We start from the raw sequence: 19,443 nt of genomic DNA on the forward strand, positions 1-19,443 counted from the left end.
AAACTGGTATCGAGACCTATATTCTTCATATCGTTAAAAATGAAATCTCTAGACCTATAACGTAGAAAATTTTGCTTTGCATCACACCCCATCGCGATCAACGTTTGATAAACACAAAAATTTGAATTTTTCCAACATCGATATAATCAACTTAGATTGGATTTATAAACTCAAACATGGTTGGTGAGATCTACAGATAAATTGAAAAATATATAATAAATTCCTTCTGTTCATCAAATGTTCATTAACTATGGAAAAATGCTTCAAACTTAACGCTTCGTCATGTTTATGCTTTACATTACACACCATCACTACATCAGTAGACTGCATAGATGTGTAAAGTAGACACAAACATTTTTTAAGGTTTTAGTGTAAGACTTAAAGTTAGCATGTCAACTTTCTCGACTCAAATTAATTTGGAAAACGATATTGTTATTTTGTAAATGTTGTTTGCCGATCATTTTCTGGGATTAAATCGCGGCGTGTAAATTTACTTTGAGTCAAATACACGTAATAATACAATAATAAGGAACGGTAATGCAGTCGCGTATCAAGAGAGGTAGCACTTATTACAAGCTAAAGTAAAGTTAGGTTGAAAAATGATATTTTTAATAAAAATGCAGATGAAACGATTTCATAAATCTCGGACCTTTCGACTTCGGCCAAAATTGATTCGGGATCCATAATTTGCTTACGTTGGACCCGCAACAGCATATTCAAAACGTTCACCAACAGCGCGTTCTCACGAGAATCTCCTTGTTTGTTCACGTTTTTCCCCTGTTTGTGCATGCCCGAAATCGGCAAAGAACAAAGGTTTTATGCAAGAATTGGTATTAAATAACAAAATCTGAACTGAATGAAATAATGCACTGTATTAATACTTGTTTGGTATCCTATATAGTATAATTAAAATGTTTGATGATTATCCCATTTCCTTCTTTTTGAGGGGTGGGGCGTGTGTAACTTCACACCGTCACAATTACAGGTCATACGGCAACTTTCCATATTTGAATAAGAAAGATCTAAGTTGTCCTCCGAACATTATTTCAGAAACTGAAGGGCATTTGAGCAGAACCATCTGCTGCATGACTACCACATGCGAAAGAACCACACTATAACTAAACGGTTGTTTCGAACTAACAGCAGCTGGGGACAAGTAATTCGAAATCAGTGACCTTAACTACTCGGCCAGTTTATCATAGAGTTTTCTTGATTCACTCCTAGTTGTGCCATAACAAATTATACTTGTCATATTTATTCATTTGATATCAATTTATGAGTGGCTCCATTACTGATTATTTTGATAAATGTAAACGTTTTATACTCGATTTAATCTACAAAACTTCTTTTCTGATAAGATAAAATAATCCTATTCGACTTGAAAAGCAAAACTATATATTTTAACTGTTTCTTGGTATTAGCTTTTTTACCGTTTACAAGTTAATGGAAACGACAGGAATAACAAATAACAGAGAGGCTGTCGATGCTTTTAATATATCAATCCGTGAATATACAAAACATAAGTTCGAACAATTCCGAAAACAGCTTCAAGATGAAGGGAAGCATTTTGATAGCGGCTTTAACGTAAGCTGGATGAGTAAACAAACGAAGTGGCACAAGAGGAGAGGTGTGTGGAATTGCAATCCATCAACTGATTGCGAGCTATGTAAGGAGTTATTTGAAGAAGTGATAGCCCTTCACAGGCAAACAGACAAGATCGGATTTAAGAACTGCAAAAAGAAACGAGTGGGTGGATGCTGGGGTATAGCAAAGCTGTTCATGCCAGAAAATAACCAAGACATCGTGTCTCCAGAACATACAGATGTCGTCACGATTTTGCACATAATGATGAACTGTAGATTATTCATGACTTTTGATAATGACACTGTTGAAAAGGTAACTATACTATTATGCCTTTAAGGTGGTTAATCAGAGTTTGGTCAGCTAGTGCATCTGTCCAGAAATTAAACTGATCATTAACACTTTTTTGTGTTCAGTGACTTCTTGATACATGTTACATTTTCGCTGGAGAAGTTTTAAAATGTTATTTTGTCTATCTTGGTTGCAACCAAGATAACATTAATTTAGCATAAGTATACATTTAATAAACATACGTTGCATATGGAATGATATGATATAAAAACTATTGTAATATATTTGCCAATTATTCGCATTGAAGTATGTTTTTGTTCTGCCAAAATTCATTAGAGAAGCAAGTTTGTAAATATATTATACACTTTGCTTCAAGTAGTTGAAAGAAATAACAAGATACTAAAATATGCAAAAGTAATCAACAGAAATTGTATTGAAGAAAAGAAGAGAAATAAAATCCGCTTTATAAATACTTTCATTTTCAATTCGAATATGCTTGTTCCTGTTAAAACACCCTTACGCTAAAATGACGTCATGCTAACGGGCAATGACGACAATTGATTTTTTTGTTTCCGACCAAGAAAGAGCTCTACGATATTTCAACTTCTGTTTTACATTAAGGAGGTAGGATACCTTGTTACCAGGGTAAACACAAATAAGTTGAACCATAGCAATTTATTGTATTTCGTGTAATTTAATGTTTTAACTGCTACAATCTCAATTTCGTTTATCTCTGTCCCTTCTAGTAAAATTTTTATCCTGATATGAAGTACATGACCCTCTTAAGGTACTTTATATTGAAAAAAGAAGGAAAATACGGATATTTAACACTTTTCAGTGTATTTTGGTTTCATTGTTATCCGTAAAAGTCTGCATAACTGATGATTTTACTACTATGCGAGATAGCTTTCTAATATGAGCTTAAGACGTATATGTCGCGGGGCTCGTGTTTCCATGGTAACGCATTTTCTCTCATTTTTAAACAATTGTGTATGAAAACAGTTTTCGATGGTTTCGGTGCCAGTTTGTTAAGGTATTATTATCAGTAAAATACCAAGCACTTTACATGGTACCCGATTTTCTTACCGTTTAAAGTAACCATTTTTCTTGTTAATGTCGCTTTAAAACATCTTATTTCTAACGTAAGAAATATATTCGTGTTATTTGCATTTCATCTATAAAAAAATCACTGCTTAAAATACTTGTAGTAGTATCCCTCGTCTGACATTTTTTATTGAAAAAATCATTGTTCATGCGGCTATTATTCTCACGGATATTGTTGAAATACCGATAAATATCTTAAATAGACCAGTGTAAATGCCTTTTTGAATTTAGATGTATAGGTCACGGACTATTTTTCCATGGTAAGATTAATCTTATTCAACAAAACACTATTTTCTACTGAGATTTGAACAATTGCAGAGCTTAGGTTTAGTATTATATATAAGTACCAAATTATCAGCGGAAACTGAAAAATAGGTATTGCAGATCAAACTGCCTAAGTAACTTTTCAACCAATTATATTTTCAATAACATCAGTTTCCATCGTCCATTTTATCACATTCCGCATAACATTTCAATATAACTACATAAAAGGAGCAAATTATTGATAATTAATCAGAGCGAAAGACACATAAAAATATTTCAGCAATAAATGGTTGTTTAAAAATAGTTCAAATTAAAAAAAATCCTCAGAATTACGTACTTTCAAAACAAAAGCTATTAATTTTGCGCGATAACTAACACGTATCGTTATTACGTCGATGACTTCATTTAAGACAACAATGTTTTGAAGCGTTTCTGTCGTAATTTATTCATTATTTCAGCAATATTACACGATTAAGCATCAGATCGGAGCCATGTTCATGATTTGTTTAAGTCGTAAATCGTCACGTTAGCTTACGGTTGGGCATGCACACATACCAATATTAAGGGAACCATCCTCCTCAAAGGCATATTAAAATCGAAATAATGTATGGCAAAATCGTGATTTACTTAAATTAATACACTCAAAAATCGGTTATACGTCTCCACAATATTTCACTCTGCCTACGCCCTCGTGAAATGATTCCGCGGACGTATAACTTCCTTTTCGTGTATTTATAACGTTAAACACGATTTTTCTATACATAACTACATTTCTAACAGGGATCTAACTCTTAAATAAACATCCTACAAAATAAATGAAAACTGAAAAAAATGCCATAAAGTGTTGCGAAAACGTGATCGATGGTTTCTTCAAAATTACCTGATATCGTAAGTTTTCCCACCAAAGACAAAAAATTAAACAAAATTTCGTTTTTTTTCCTCATTTCGTTAAATCATTCAGGAATACTTTTAATTTGTTACTTGAAAAGGTATTTTTAAATCGTATACTTCCACTTTTATTATATTGATGTTATAATGGAACTGAATGGATTTCTCGTGTGTGCTATATATAAAACTTTGTATTAATGAAAATAGTCCGACAACATTAACGATACAGGATTTTCAGTACTATACGGAATTTATTTCCGACTATACGTATTTAGTCGTGGAAAAACTTTTACTAGGATCCGATATCAACTATTGCAAATGCAAACACATTATTTAGCGGATAACTGCATTAGAGTAAGGCATCCTTTACAAGTATTACTTGATTTGTGTACAGTTTAATTATACAGAGGTAAGCAGTAATACTGTCTGAAATGCACCGATATGACGGTATTTGTTCAATTGTTGATTGAAAGAACAATATGCACCAACATATTTTTCTTCAGATTGTTCAAGGACAGATGATGGTTGCGCAATATTCCATATACGGCAATATGCAAAGTTACCAGCGTAGCGAATTCTTTACAGCGATGAAAACATTGCTACAGAGTCTAATACAGGATGAGATCATTAGTAATAACTTGAAACAGGCTGTATCTAAAATTAACACAGTATGTGATTGCTTCATTGTAAAATGTCTTAAGCTATGCGTTAATATTTTGATGTAAACATTTTTGTGGTTTTGCTTTGCTGCTGGATCCGACTTCTTTTTTCTGTACAATTCTGATAGTTTCATGTATTTTGTTTTCAGTAGAGAGTAAATACAAAGGCGGCACCTCCATAGAACACTTTCTCGGGTATTTTCAGAAAATAATATTTAAAATATAATACATATTTTCATTGTATTTATTTTCTCACTTCTGCAAAACACACGTTTTTGTATTTTTACTGGTTGTTCAGAATTTAAAAAGTACTTTTACAGTCACTTCGGTATCAACTGAAAGACAAATGCATCTGAAAAAAAAGATTTTTCACTCTTTTTGAAGTAATATGATATCAATTAACTGCTACTTGCTTTTTGTACACTTTCTCTAAGTGTACTATTAGGTATACGACATTTAGTGCCGTAAAGCACATGGTACTACTCCAACCATTTCACTCATGATTCGAAAGTTCTGAAAATCACGCAGTACAAATCTGATAAATACGAAATCAAGTTGTGTCATTTTCTAATGTAACCTATCAACAAACTGCAAAATCTAGATGGTAGGATGAAGATAGGGATGATGGGAAGAATAGTATGGCGAAGATGTAATGGAAAGCAAAGGTGTTATGAGTAGATAGGATACGTCATGTCATCTTACTGTCCTAATTCTACTATTGACATCTTATCATTCTACAATCTTTATCATTCGATTGTATTATCTACCGTCATACCATCTTACAAAAGGCTACAAGCATTATATGTTCAATTCGCTATCTTACCATCAAGCAATTACCATGCTTCTACCGTACCAGTGCCATCCTTTACTACTGCCTTCATACAATCGCATTCCTACTATCCTATCAGCATGTTTCAACTATTCTAGCATTTCCATCCCACAGTCGCCTTCCTCCTACCCTACCAGCGTCATTTAACTATTCTAGCATCGCCATCCCATAATAGCTTCCCTTCTATCCTACCAATGCAATCCTACTAATGGTATCCTACTATCATTCCACCGCATATTGGTCAGTGGGCTGTGGTAGGAATGAAAAAGTAAGATTCTGTATGAAATCAGCTCGAATTGCTGTGCCAAAGTTTACCGATGTGTATATATTGAAAGATTATGGGATAGTGAAATAGGCAATTTGTTATCATTGCCGTCGAAACCATCTTGTACAGCTCATAAAGCTATGCACTGTTATAGTAGTAATTTCTCGGTTGATATCGCAATAGCATTTTGTTTCATTCATGATTTTGAAAAATGGTTTGTTTCTTCCAGATCTAAATGTACTAACTAATTGATGACATCTTTCAAACAATAAGTATTTAATCTCATGTTATGTACAGAACTATCATATTTTACATGTCAAAACTCGATAAAGACAAAGACCAAAAACACTTGATTCTCTTTATAAAGATAACAATTTTGCTGGTCGTCGTGATAATGATTCTAAAATGAGAAAATTCTTTTCAAATACAGATTTCACTTCAACTCCGAAAGCAAATAGTAACTTGAAGATTAAGATTAAGATGATTGTTTGACAATATTTTATAAACAATTGTAAAATGTACTGGAAGATAAAACTGCCAGTGATCTTTGTCACATATTTAAATGTACTTTGTGTCAAGGAATAGCAAAGAAATACATTTATTACCGTGACAAGCCGTTTAATTTTTAATGCTATTTCAAATGCTATATGAAGCTGTAGGCTAATTGGGTGATATTATTTGGTTAAAGTTCTGTATCCACCATTTTGAACAATGTTCCTTCGTATATTTTCATTCTAACAAGTTTATTTGCCACAAATTATTGCTACATAATTAAGATATCACTAATAATGCACCTTTTTCAACTCAGACAGTTTTTAACCAAACACATTCTACTTGTTGCGAAAGAAATAGTTTTCGTCCTTATTTTTGGCTGGCATTTGCCTAAAATTGATGTAAGATGTACAATGTGGTAGGGGTAGGTAATTCCAAATATTTATGAAAATAGATTAGGTTTGGTTCTTACTAATACATATAATAACAAGCTATAACTTATTATATATAATAAATAAAAGTTTTCAACATAGCACATTATATTATCTAAGAAATATAAACTAAAACAAAAAGAATTAAAAATATCAAAATTCACCAGATTGTAAACGTGATCTTTTCTAAATAAATATCTTAGATGCACGGTGATCCCATTTTTTTCTTTCCATTTTGAAGCATTTTTGTGTGTCATTAAAGCTGCAAAATAGTTTTAGAATTCAAACGGCAGAATTTGTTTGGTAGATTTAAAAACGTTTTTCCTTTGAAAATAAAGTGTGTAGGGTAATAATGTCAACATGCATAAATGAAAGAGATTTGTTAGTGACATTTATGCTTACATAATACTGATATCACCTTATATCCCTAACTGGTATATTATATTTTCATAAAGTATCACTATTTTTTCAATCTTAAAAAAATAATAAATGCTTAAACAGAGAGTGCCATATAAATTTAAAACGAGTTCGATGACCTTTGCTTTTTCTTCTCTTGTTTGTCTTAGATATTAATGTTCTTCAAGCGCACAGACTATGAAAGGTTCTTAACGGTAGAAAAGAAACGATCGTACATTCTTAATGAAATCTTCTATATGATTTAAATGTCATGAAAATATTTCATATATTACAGGTTGCTGCTGGACCACCAAACTTGATAACACCATGTACAGCTATAAGAGCAATCGGACGATTTTTAGGATTTATTCTCGGAATTGTAACCGAAAACTGGCTAATATTATACGGACTTAGACGGCACGTTTTAGCATTACTGTATTTTCTTTCATAAATTATATTCTTAGTTTATATTATAATCAGAAGTCCAATTTATATGTAACAATGTTTCATTTCAATGAGTCTTATCAGTGAGTTAACATTCACTGACTGAAAGATATTTCGGAGTTTTCCTTCGACAACCCTGATAAAGAGGAGGTAATCTGTGCGTATCAAACGGAAGATAATTCATTGGTCCATTTTAGGAAATGCCAAACAGAGTGACCTGTCTTTATTTATACTTTTTTCAAGAACAAGTCGATATGCCCTTTTAAATAAAACCAACAATTAGTCATCTAAAGCGCCTTGCCTTTGTTCTCTCTAAAAATACGTGTGTACGTGTGCAAAACGTTCTCTTTCAAATATTCTGCATGAATAAATATAATATTTATATCTAGAAAGAAAAATTTTAGTTGAGCTGCTACATTAAATGCCAATTGCATTGTTTCATTCATTCGGATACATTGTCAATAACTTACGGGTGCATAGGGATGATAGCATCACAAGAGGGCAGTTTAATGTGTGCTTCCTTATTTCACAATTACCTATTAATAGGAAAATGACGCATAACTTGTGTCCTTAAAAATCGTCAAATTCATACATGAAACGTTTATATTACCTAATAGACTATAAATAGCACCACAAGAGAGCAGTTTAATTTGTGCTTCCTTATTTCACAATTACCTATTATAGCAATTTATAATGTTTGAATGCTTGTCGCAAATTATATCAGTCCTGCATGAGACCTTTTGACATCTACCATGAACCGTTTTTATTATTGAAACGAAAAAATTGCTAGCTAACGGAGCTCGCTTTCTATGGGCAACGTCCGGTTAAATGCACTTATTTTATATGCCAAAGAAATGTGTCCAATTGAGCGCATTTTCGGAAACATGTGGCTCCTCTGGTACTATAGGTAAACTTTCACTAATGCGACAGGTCGGAGGACTTCTCAGCTATTCTGCCTCTGAGGTCAATGGAATGCGAGGGGTTTCTGTATACAGCTGTATGTATTTTCAGCAAAGGAAACGCTGTAACTATGGAGTGTTAAGCATATAAAGGATAATAAGGCGTCTGATGCCAGGAGGCCATCATTGTTTTATATCTATAAAACCACATGTTTGTAAGTATTATTATTACAGAAGGAAATGAGAAACAAATGCCAATAAAGGTGGTACATTTTAAAGATGTCTGTAATACAAAAAAGTATAAGTGTATAACCAGTACTTAAGAATATCACAGTAACCATATGTTACTGTTTTATCAAAGTTGATACTGTTTTTGTTGGGTTTTGATCACATGGACATATTTTAGTCACAGTGGCACTTTCCCAGCTTTTGGTTGTGCGGGAAGAGTCCCCCAGGTGTCACTCCGGACATTACTTCTGCACAGGCGAACACCTTGGAAGATTTCAGATAAACAGCCCGTTGAAACAAATCCCAGAAGGACCATCGTGCACGCCAGTACGACAAATGCATTACTTGTCATATCAGCGCGTTTATTTGTCGTTCTGGCGTGTCGCTGCCGCCATTTAAATGCGCCAGCACACCAACACGCCAGAACGACAAATGTATTATTTATCATATCGGCGCTTTTATTTGTCGTTCTGGCGTGCTGCTGCCCTTTAAACGCATCAGCACATCCACACGCCAAAACGACAAATGTATTATTTATCATATCGGCGCTTTTATTTGTCGTTCTGGCGTGCTGCTGCCCTTTAAACGCATCAGCACATCCACACGCCAAAACGACAAATGTATTATTTGTCATATCGGCGCTTTTATTTGTCGTTCTGGCCTGTTTTTGTCCTTAAAACGCTTGCACACTCACACTCCAGAAACGACAAATGTATTATTTATCATATCGGCGCTTTTATTTGTCGTTCTGGCGTGCTGCTGCCCTTTAAACGCATCAGCACATCCACACGCCAAAACGACAAATGTATTATTTGTCATATCGGCGCGTTTATTTGTCGTTCTGGCGTGTCGCTGCCCTTTAAACGCGCCAGCACACCCACACGCCAGTACGACAAAATGGTTTCGTCTTTCTGCCATGTTGGCACGTTGGCAGGTCACAAACACGCCCACAGACCAGAACGACAAATAAGTTTAGCAAATAATAAAGCAGAGTGAAATGATAGTCTTAAGCCGGTGCTAGGGGGCATAAGGAACGTTGCACTTTCAACTACCTCTCATGAACAGACTCAATCAAACCTAGTCTGTTATTATTTTTCTTGGTTACATTCTAAGCTTCAAAAGAATCTTCTTACAGATTTTATTAAATATCAAAATATCGCGTACTTGTACCCATGCTGTTATATTGTCTTGTCTTTGGGATCATGGAGTCCGCTCAATGTACATGGGTAACAGAGTTCCGCTTAAGCTGGTGCTAGAGGGCGTAAATGGTGTTGCACTTTCCACTACCTCTCATAAAAAGACTCAGTCAAACCGAGTCTGATATTAGTTTGCTTGGTTGCATTTTTAGCTTCCAAAGGATCTTCTTACAGAATTTACTCTTTTAACTTCTAAATACAATGCTTCTTTTTCTTTTAGAATTTTGTTTTAATTCTATACTTAGATCATGCCTTTTTTGAGATATTCTTAAATACAAGAAAATATCATATAGTCTTTAGATTCATTTTTTTTATCTCATCCGACAGAAAATTTGACATTACTTTAATTTCAAGTTTTGAAATTTTGATTTTCTGTTTTGAAAGGTTTTCCTAACGACGCAATTCTGTTCATGTATACGCATGTATGTAGAATCCACATTTTTTTCTTTTAGAAAGTTTCTTCTTTTTTAGATTCTATACTCGGATCCTGCCTTTTATTTAAAATATTCTTAAATACAAGAAAATATCATATAGTCTTTACATTCATTTTTTATCTCATCCGACAGAAAATTTGACATTACTTTAATTTCAAGTTTTGAAATTTTGATATTCTGTTTTGAATGGTATTCCTAACGACGCAATCTGTTCATGTACATATGTATACGCATGTATGCAGAATCCACATTAATTTTCTGGACCCGAAGTGTTTTTTATTTTTTTTTTTTTTTTGCAGCTAGAGCTACGACGGTTCAAACTGATTCGTTTTCAGATTGTATGAATATACTTTACGTTAAAAAATAAACAATCGTTCATGTCCCTCCTCTTTCAAGTGGCAATTTATTTTTACTTATTGGTCAAATGAAAGATATCATATTGTATCGTGATACATGAACTTTCCGACAAAAGTAACCCTTTTGAAAGGTGACATTGAACTGATACTCAACATTACATTAATCTTAATTTCACACAATAGATTCTTCTTACAAATAATTATATACGTAATATTATATACGTAATATTAAGTAGAAAAACGTGATCAGTTGATCACATTTCGGGACTCCGATTGTTAGTTTGCAGTTAACGCTGTGCTGGTTCCTGCTGGTAACCTGCGTACTGTGTGCTGTAAATAAAATATGTAGAAATATCTTGCAGAAACCTAGAATACAACCAAGCAAATTAATAGCAGACTCTATTTGACTGAGTCTGGTCATGGAGGTAATAGAAGGTAATAGATAATGCAACAAATCCATATAAAATAAAAACTTTTATCAACAATTGGTGCTATTGATTTAAAAATATGGTAATGAAAAACGAAACCATTACGATCTGGAGCGCACAAAAGAGAGAGAAAAAAACGGTGCCATAATTAAATCTGTTGTTAAGCAGGTGCGTTTCCGTGCAACATACATTCATTAATTGCATTCTTTTGAAAAATCGAAAGAGATTCATACTTTTAATAAAATTAATATTTATTTAAAGACCAATCTCATTAAGCATATACAAAATTGTTTTGTACAGCTTGTCTATTCGTATTTCTAAGAAAATGTAAAACGGAAAACAACATTTCCTCTTAACGTTGAGTAACTAATTTCTTAATGGCAAAATACTTTTTTTAAGACCTCCTGTCAATACAATAGATCAAAATGGCCCGGCAGATGACGCTTTGTGGTAGGTATTATGGCTACAAACATACTAGATATATACACTACCCAATACAAAAAAGCCTATATATTCCGTACAATTAATGCCTATCGTACAGATTAAGTCTTTAAAGAGTAACTGCAAAGGTTAAAGAGTTGAAATCTTTGGGTTTATTCATTTAATTGAACAAAACCTCTCAAAAATAATACATCATGGTATTTGTACTATTTTCCAACAATAGTAGAAGTAGAATAATCCTCCTGAAGCAGAAATCCAGCAAACGTGCTGTAGTTGTAACCAAACACAGACCTGTCAACGTCGGAGCTCTGAACGCTTACGTCATTACCCTTCTGTAGTTCTAAGACAATCGTTTGACTAGTAGTGGCATGGCCTGACTCAGCTCCGTACATGTACATTGTTGTAATAGGCTGCCCGTTTCTGGCAAATTGCGCGTGGTAGTTAGTGTGATATTTGCAGAAGAGGGTGGCTGAAAACACGTACGTACCAGATACTGGGGCAACAAAGGAACCAAAATGACTGTTGTAAGCGTTACCAATGTTTGTTACAACGTGATCAAATGCTATTGCTTGGTGTGCTCCGACATGTTCTAGATGTTGACTAAGTGTAGCGAAAAATGCAACGGGAGTTTCGTTCATTGTCCGGCGTATCCTTTGCTGGTGTTTCCCTGAAATTCGAAAATATCACAAGGTTATAATAACACAATTTAACCAAAACAAACAGTAAAAGAACTAGAACTCCGTGACTTAGTTATTTATATCACTGGCTTCTGCAGATGTCGGTTCGCAAACCCGCTGAAAAAAACGCACATAATATCTTACCGATCTCGTTCTGTCGAAATATTCCACTTTGAGTTATGTGATTGGTCTTGCCTAACACACATTTCCACTTCTTGGACAAAATAATCAAAAATGATATTATAAGAAAATGTATTGCATACTATTAGTTAGTTCTTCATTAGTTCGCCCTGCATTGACATTGGAAGTCTTTCCTTGTTTTTCAGCAGCTTGCTTGTCATTTCCAATGCTGCCGTCTATCAAACGTCTAACTTGTCTTTCAAGAGATGTTGTACGTCCTGTTTGAATCACAAGCTGGCGTCGTAAATTCTTTATATCTTTCAAATATATCTTCTCGCGAGCCTTTTCCCGTGCTTCCAGCTGTTCGACACGAGCCAAAAGATCCCCAAGCATCTTGTTGCTTTCAAGATGTTCATATGTCGTAGGAAGGTTGTGAATATTCATATCGTCACTTTTGTCTTCATATCTTGTCAGCTTCATATCTTCGGTAAAAGCATTGTGAACAGCTGTTGAGACAGCTTGTAGGCTACAAAATAAAACGATATGTTTAAAATCTATTATTAAATGTATTACTTGAAAATGAAAGAGTCCTAATGCAATCATACGATTAAGATTTACAAAGATAGGTCGTTAGTATGTGAACCAGTGCTGATAAGTACTGATAAGTGTGGCAAAGTTCAAACACGGAGCTACACCAAATTTCATTTTTTTTAGTTCGTGTACTCAAGTTTTTCCCTCATTCCTTGACAATTTTGAGTAAAATCAATTTGAATAAACTAATAACGTTAAGTGACAGTTTTATTTAATTTAGTCTGAAGAGAAATAATAATGATATACATTAAACGTTGTTAAAGGTTTTATTCACGTCTTTTTCTTACTTCAAGGTAACCAGTTGATCACAATCGTTTTAAATATGATAAAAAATGGCAAAAGTGTTTAGGAAGTCATGGGGGTTACATAAAACTTTAAACAATATCCGTTAGTACTAAACAGCAGATTGGCTCTATTCAATAACAACTGAAATGTCAGAGACGATGCCTCTTAAATGCTAGTGCAAGTTGTTCCCGTAGAAGACAAAGGAACCTATGAAAAATCACGAGATAATGCCTCTTTAGTGAATATAATCTTTTTGACAATCGATTGGAAGCGCAGAACGCAACCAAACAAAACAACATTAGTCTCGGTTTAGGCTTAGTCTTTCATTAGAGGTTATGAAATGTGCAACGCCCACAAGAATAACTTAAGAGAAATTCTATCAAAATAACTTGAGTGTTTCCTATGATCGCAGAGGACAGGAAATATACCATAACAGGGACCCGGTTCCTGTAGGAATCAAAATCTCAGCAACAAATGGCGAGAGGATGTCTCATAAATATCAGCTCAAGTATTTGCTTTAGGAAACAAAAGTAATTGTCACAAATCGAGAGAGGATTCCCCTTTAGTTCAAGTTGTTCCCGCAAAAATTTCACCATACGTAAAAAAGAATTGGACATTTGGTTGTCCGAGTTACTTCCAAGAGCTGTGTTCAGAAAAGCGGGATAAAAATTATCTTTCTGTTTTTATTTTTGATTTTTAATCGTCTATTATAAATAGGTAGAGCTTGTTGCCGCATTACATGATTCTTGAATGAAATTTCATTGCATAAATTTGCTACTGTTTGCAGATCAAACTGCCCCTTCAACGTTTTTGAAATCGATAGTGTTGCACGTTTACATCACAAAAAAAAAAACGGTGAAGCTGAAGCTACTTTTTCCTTACTGCAAACCGAACAAAATAGTGCGGAAAGTAGTTCCATGCCATAAATTAAGTCAACCATCAGAATATAATTATTCTGGCACGACTGTATTTTCAGCTGTCAGACGTCCAAAACAAGAAATTCTTGACATATTTTTCAATTTTTATTTTATACATTTCTGTTGTGTATTTCTGACTGCAGTGTCATATTGCGCGAAAACTAGGTCACCGACAAACCTACGATGCCAGCTTTATTTACAGCACAAACTGATCATTAAGACGTTGTTTAAAGATTACAACTAGCCTAGAAGAGTATTTTTGTAGCAATGTTGATCGATAAGATTTTATTGAACTGAGAAAAAAAAAACATCTTTAGAAAGTTACCTCCCTCTGTTTCATTTACGTCCTTTGCATACATGTCAGAAATACATTTTTCAACGAACAAAAAGAGGTTAATATCTCGATATTCCAACTATTCAGATCATCAGGCAAATCATAACTTTATTGTACAACAGACATGCTGATTTAACCTGTAAATGCTCTAGACTCTACTGTAGCTTATTAACATCTGTTAATGCAGGGTGAAGGCGTAATTTCGCGGACATCCTTATTCTACTGCCGTGCGGCCAAATTTGCGGCCATATTTGCGGCCATTTCTGCGGCCAACCGCGGCGCTTTTTATTATGTTTATTGCTGTCGTTGATGATAAGATCTTTACCCCCTCCCCACCCCCCACACACACACATAATGTTTTATACTGATGATAATCAGTGATATGCGTAAAAGTCGTGTCAATCATGACCCAAGTCAATAATTCTTTGTCATGAATTTTGCATTGATCTAAAATTTTGCTTAAGGTAATATACAGCAATTAAGCTCGAATGTTACTCCATAGAAAGCAACAGACTATGTTGCCAGTTTTTTTTTTTTTTTTTTTTTTTTAATATAAATCATGTTTTATAGATTCATATAGAAATATTATTCTTGTAAAGATATAAAACATTTATGTAAAAAAAAATTAAAACAAAAAGCAACAACATTATGTTAGCTTATGATATAGCGAAATTCGTGTTGTCATGTAACAGAAAATGAAAACATTTAGATAAATTTCTTTTCTTTTCTTTTGAAACTTTGAATCCCGCTAAACATTGAAATCCGTGAATTATTTCATAAACGAGCTTTCCCACAAAAACATGTATAATAGTTTTCCTCGAGAAAAACGAAACTTGTGTGAAGATACATGTATGCCCATTTTGTTTGATTGTTCCTGTCCATATGATAGTACTTTTGTTTAACTTTAATGCCTAGAAGTTTACTCTTTAAAACATGATAAAATAATGTAATAAACTATGCAATCACTGTATTTGACAGGCAATGACAAGAAAACCAGCAATTTAACAAACTTAAAAAAACATACATGTTATTAAAACACGCACACACATGTTTTATTAACTGGCCTTGATCCTAGGTTTTCCATAGAAGTCAAGGAAAGAAATTATAACAGCACGTGAGCGCGAGAATCTCTCTGTTAACACATGTTTTCTCTTCTGTTGAAACACCACCAAAAAGTGACAAGAACAGCAGTTTTATGCTAGAATAGTGTCTAAGGTACTTGTAAAATCAATGATATACATAAATCAAATATGCCATCCAGATATGTGAATGTACATAATATACATTTCAATCATGAAATCAAATTTATAGTGTAAACTAAAGTCTTTAGCTGTAAAGGTGGCTATTTTGCATGCTTTCCACGAACAAATTTCCGGATCGTACTCATCATCAACTGCAACTACTTGATATTAAAAGTATATCGAAACTCGAGAAATTATGGGGCATCAAATACTAGTGAAAACGTCTGAAAAAAACATGAAAGAATATACTTTTATTAAGGATTTAAGTAAAACATTTTCATTCATTATATGTAAATAAACATACAATGTCAAATTCATATTTAAATTTAAATCGCAAATGAATTGAGAAAGCCAATTAGAAATGCAGAGACTACATTTTAACAGATTGTTTCATTTTATCACAGAGATTTTATACATACAAACATAATAACTTTATAACAACAAAATAAGACAAACATATAACAGCACATTTCATAACACAAAACTTGGGATGAACTAGAATATTTACTATTAACATGATTTCATTTTATTTGACAATTCTCATATATCATAATGATATATTATATAACGTCATAGGTATGATGTAACGCTGCAGTTTACAACTAAGATTTTAAATCAGTGATAAAACTATCAATTACATATATATCAGCAATATGGCATGTCATTCAATTAAATTTAAGGATTATCTGCAATTTTTACAAACCCAGTTTTCATATAGAAAAAATAAACAATTACACAACGTTTATGAAACCACTGAATGGTACATTTCTTATTGTCACGTTCAACAACATCTTCTAGACATGCAGGGTGTTTGCACGAACGATATAAAGTGATTTTAGTATTTCTTGTTTCCTGTTTTGGCATTTTCGGCATTTTAGAAACTTTCGGAAAAGGCTGAAAATTACCATTTTCTATACATCCGATCAAGTGTAGTCTCATTTCTGGTATTTTAAACCTTAAGTTTGTATCAATTATGTAATTGATAAAACATAGTTCTACCAGAAAAGAAACGGCAAATATACCACAATCAGAAAAATTAGTTTGTTGTTGAATATGAGGTACATTAACGTCAATATGTTTGAGATTGGAATCTCTATAGATTTGGCACAGTTGTATATTAATATAAGAATTTAATGTAAAATTTCAGACACTGCGGACATATGTTTGTGATTCAATCATCCGGAATCGTTCAAAATTGAATTTTTGTCATCTATATCAAAATTATAAATTTCTTTCCAATATTCCGTTTTTCTTCGATTTCATCATTTCGTGTTGTGTCTATAAAAACAATATTTTCATTTGTCGTCGAACATTATTCTCTTTTTAGACTGGCTAGTCGGCACACTCATTGATAATCTGCGTTTTAAAATTGACTTCTTATTATCACTTTTGGGTGTCATTAAAGTTACTTTCGAGTCACTTCTGTTGTTTTTTTGTATTTTCACCATTATGTTAAAATTGTTTCATTTCTTTTCAGAGTAGTTGATAAAATAGAATCGGGTGCTAGATTTATGTCAAAACCTGTTTTTTAGGGTTTTCTTTTCTGAACATTCTTTTTTGCAACACGGGGTTTGCTGTTTTGTCTTAGGAGTGACAACTTATTTTCTTACAGGCTTTTCGGGCTTTCTAAGCGCTATATTTAAAGAAGATTTAACGGACATAAGATGGTAACACGTTCCAACCGACGGACAACTACAAGACTCGTTTGGGTCTAGAGTATAAACATAATCGTGACAAGCAATTTATTGACTATTGACTAAGTTCATGGTGTTTTAACAGAAATATATTGCGGGTCTATGTGCTTGTCAAAGACATGTATAAAGATAAAGTATTATTCTTGATTTTTATTGTTTGAGAGCGAAAAGCGGTTTTGCAAAATTGAAACCGGTTTCACCTAGTAATCAAATCGGATCCAATTAACCGAGGAATCGTCCCATTCCTATTTAAATTCGAGCGATGATTTCAAAAGTTTGTTCTCCTACTTTTTCTTGTCCGTTTAATATATGTGGAAAGTTACAGGAAACATAATGGTGAAAATGCAATGGCAAATTCGGCAAATATTAAAGGAAGAGTCTAGCCGTCCGGTAACTGGATGCCTAGCCCGGGGATTTCTAGCCGTCCAGTAATAGATATCTTGATAATAATAATAATAATTAATAATAATTACTCCATGAGTAAACCAACATAGTTCGTTTGCAACCACCACTTATCCAGACCAGCCTGCGAATATCCGCCCAGTCTGGTCAGTATTCATGCTGGTTGGAAAGCCACTACGTTGGTTTTCTCATGACGCGGCTCTTTTAATCAACTAACTTACTGATACCTGTTATTTACTAAAGATATTGATACTTATGTGCAAACAAAATTTTGATCTGAAACAAGGTTTTAGAAAAGCACTGGTTCCTGAGTAAACATTCACTGAACATGTGTAAATTCCAGATTAAGCAAAAATACAAAAGAAACAATAAACTTCTGAACAACAGAAATGAGCTTTTGTTGAGCTTGTTAGCGATGAGCTCGACTAGCTGGACTTAGTCATCATTTTTGCGAGTAGGTGTTCGTGTGTGCGTCTGTCCATCTGTGCGTCCGTGCATCCATCCGATTTTGTCCGGATCATAACTTTTACATACATCTTGTTTATATTTAGCACGAATGATTACATAAGCGAGAGGATGTGACATGCATAAACCCCATATTCCTATCTCAAAGGTCAAGGTCACAGTTTGGGGTCAAATTTCAAATTGAAGTTCTTCTTCATGCATGGTTGGATTTTGATGTAACTTGGTATGAATGTTCACCTTTGAATTTGCAGGTGACACTGCAGTTAAGTGCTTTTGCTTTATGTTCCTGATTGCCAAAAACAGACAGAGTCTCCAATTTGTATGTTCTTACAATTCAATTTTAGTGATTTTTACCATTGTGACTGAAGTATTTCTAGTTTTACAAGAGAACTAAAGGTTTAAAAATGCTGCACAACAGACCTTAAAAGTATTTATGAAGAATTCTCATCCTATTTCAAAATAATTACTTAGGTAAGTTCTTAAACTTGCATATGGTTGTAGAATTTAATTTTGGATTTATCTCATGATTTTCAATTTGTTGAAATAAAATAGATGGAGGAAAATACATGTAGGCATTACTATACATTTTCACTTTGTCATTATAATGTGTATACATTTGTTTTGAATTCTTCTGATATTTTATTTTCAAGTTCCACAACATTTTGCTAAATCTGCTCCATATTTCAATGTAAGAATGCTTCTTACACCATGTACAAAGAGGTCTTGGTTCAAGTCCCAGTGGGGAATATTTTACTTCTGGGTATAAAAAAATTGTAGACTGGACAAAAACATACATGCTCTGCATAAAAAGTGACTAAAAAGGAAATGAAAAATTATAGTGTAACCCCTCGTGGCCACCCCTAATATACCAAAGTCAAAAGCTATACAATATTGAATTGATTTCACAAAAAGTACGTTTAACATATTAATATTACTTGTTGTGCATGCTTTGAATTTTCAGTTCAGTTTTATTAAAATCTACTTCTCAATTACCAGTCAAGATACTGCTGTGATACGTCGTAGAATAGTGAAATATGATTACTGAATGCAGAAGGCAAGCACATGCGTTCCTACATCAAAAGTAAAGTTCA

General features: G+C 33.5%; 2 protein-coding genes across 2 annotated transcripts; one reads left to right on the forward strand and one right to left on the reverse strand.

Annotated features, from left to right (window-relative positions):
- Positions 1-1,310: 1,310 nt before the first annotated feature.
- Positions 1,311-7,936, forward strand: LOC123562225 (uncharacterized). Its single transcript, XM_053524366.1, has 3 exons — positions 1,311-1,896; positions 4,632-4,796; positions 7,496-7,936. The coding sequence occupies exons 1-3, from the start codon at positions 1,444-1,446 to the stop codon at positions 7,649-7,651; spliced, it is 774 nt and encodes a 257-aa protein (XP_053380341.1). The 5' UTR covers positions 1,311-1,443; the 3' UTR covers positions 7,652-7,936.
- A 3,819-nt stretch (positions 7,937-11,755) lies between these two features.
- LOC123562235 (uncharacterized) lies at positions 11,756-13,051 on the reverse strand. The gene is made up of 2 exons (XM_053524367.1): positions 12,567-13,051; positions 11,756-12,293 (listed from the first exon to the last, which is right to left on the reverse strand). The coding sequence occupies exons 1-2, from the start codon at positions 13,024-13,026 to the stop codon at positions 11,833-11,835; spliced, it is 921 nt and encodes a 306-aa protein (XP_053380342.1). The 5' UTR covers positions 13,027-13,051; the 3' UTR covers positions 11,756-11,832.
- Positions 13,052-19,443: the final 6,392 nt, after the last annotated feature.

Source organism: Mercenaria mercenaria, chromosome 15, assembly GCF_021730395.1.
Source record: "Mercenaria mercenaria strain notata chromosome 15, MADL_Memer_1, whole genome shotgun sequence".
In the NCBI taxonomy this organism is placed as follows: Eukaryota; Metazoa; Mollusca; class Bivalvia; order Venerida; family Veneridae; genus Mercenaria; species Mercenaria mercenaria.